The sequence below is a fragment of the Epinephelus moara genome, chromosome 22 (assembly GCF_006386435.1).
Source record: "Epinephelus moara isolate mb chromosome 22, YSFRI_EMoa_1.0, whole genome shotgun sequence".
Classification (NCBI taxonomy): Eukaryota; Metazoa; Chordata; class Actinopteri; order Perciformes; family Serranidae; genus Epinephelus; species Epinephelus moara.
The window spans coordinates 34704289-34705929 of record NC_065527.1 but is presented as its reverse complement, the minus strand read 5'-3'; the positions used below and the strand labels follow the sequence as shown (position 1 = coordinate 34705929).

The 1641-nt window shown below is 43.3% G+C and overlaps 1 protein-coding gene across 1 annotated transcript in view; it reads left to right on the top strand.

Annotated features, from left to right (window-relative positions):
• The window catches only part of ssr2 (signal sequence receptor, beta), a 35473-nt gene that overhangs the window by 27785 nt on the left and 6047 nt on the right, over positions 1-1641 (top strand). The window contains exons 4-5 of the mRNA XM_050034046.1: positions 578-686; positions 788-865. Of these exons, the coding sequence (XP_049890003.1) occupies positions 578-686; positions 788-865 (187 nt within the window). The remainder of the gene's footprint in view (positions 1-577; positions 687-787; positions 866-1641) is intronic.

Sequence of the window (1641 nt, the reverse complement as noted above, 5' to 3'; positions counted from 1 at the left end):
CAGATAAAACACATTTTTGACTTGTGAATGAGTCAATGGAATTTCCTGCAATAATGAAAAAATACTGGCAATCGTGTCCGCCTGGCACAAACCACATGTTTTGAACAGCTGTGAAGTGACAGAATGTCCCGCCATCATGGTTCTTATATTGGCAGATTCCAGAGAGTCTCCCCTCTTCATATATGGCAGAATATGTCATTTTCCAACTTGCTATGGTGAGATACATGTAAAAATGTAAGAATTTAGTAACACGGATTTGTTTTTTTCATTGATAAAAATTAATATAAAATACAGGCACATAGGAGGACATGAAATGATGGCATATCTGGATACCCCACATTGTCCTGAAAAAAACAAGATATAGCATGTATATGTAGCCTTTATAATGAATGTGATATGAGCTTAAAAGTAAAGGCAGTAAAAATACCCCAAAAACGCCTAGGGCCCATAGGGTTAACACCTAAAATCTGAAGACAGTCAGATCATGAGGTTGTTCTCTTTTTAATTAGTTTGAAATGTTCATAACTGGACTTGTCATCTTTTTTCAAGTTGTCAGATTTAACTCTTGAACTTCCAGAGCCAGCAATGTCTCCCACACAGTGGTGTTGCGCCCCCTCAAGGCTGGTTACTTCAACTTCACCTCTGCCTCTGTCAGTTACCTGGCCCAGGAGGGAGGACAAGTTGTGGTAAAAGCAGTTGATAATCCTTTGGAATCAAAGCAGTTACTATATGTGGTGTAATGAAGGAAGCTGAAGAGTTTGTCTACTGTCTTCTTTGTTTACTGCAGGTTGGATACACCAGTGCCCCTGGCCAGGGAGGCATCCTGGCTCAGCGGGAGTTTGACCGGCGCTTCTCCCCACACTATGTAAGTGGAAAAAAAAGTGTGTGTCCCTTGCTGTTTGAGACTCCTGAGTGGATTGACCTGTAGTGATCAGGGTTGGTGGATCTGAATACCCAAACCCCTGCAGTACTTACTGTTCTTTAGCAGACACAACAACCAGTAATTAACTTGTGTTTGGCCTTTATTGTTAAGTCAATATTATGTGCCCATAGGCGTCATTCAGGTATGGCGAGGTATGGCAGCTGCCGTACCTTGGAATCGGGAGAAAAAAAAGAGAGAGAAGTTCTGTAGTCATTACTCGAGGCGCATTGGCTGGTTGTTTTCATTGTATTGCACTTAAATAGGTCAATAACATGCTCATCAGTGAATACGAGTGTTATTGAATCAAATTGTTCGCTCTTCCACGAGTTTTGAGTTATGTGAGTTACCGTATTTTTCCAAAGAGTCGCCCGGTGGCAAATAGCCAAATTGACCCCATTTTGCGTATTAAACACCGGTCCGATTAAACGCCCGGGCGATTATTTTCTCATTCATTGCCTCATGGCTGTCCCTCCTTCAGGGACTGTTTGCGCTTTTACGCACGAGTCGGTGGTGAAGTGGTGCACATGACTCGTGCTACGGACGGACGGACAGACAGACAGCCATGTATCTAAAACAGGTAATACATCTGGCTACATCTTTCCCACATCAAATATCCGTGATCACCTACACCCGCGTGCGTAAAAGCGCACACAATTCCGTGTCCTCTCACCGCGGATGCTGTGATTTGATGGCCCGGTACTCATTGTAGCCCACTCTTA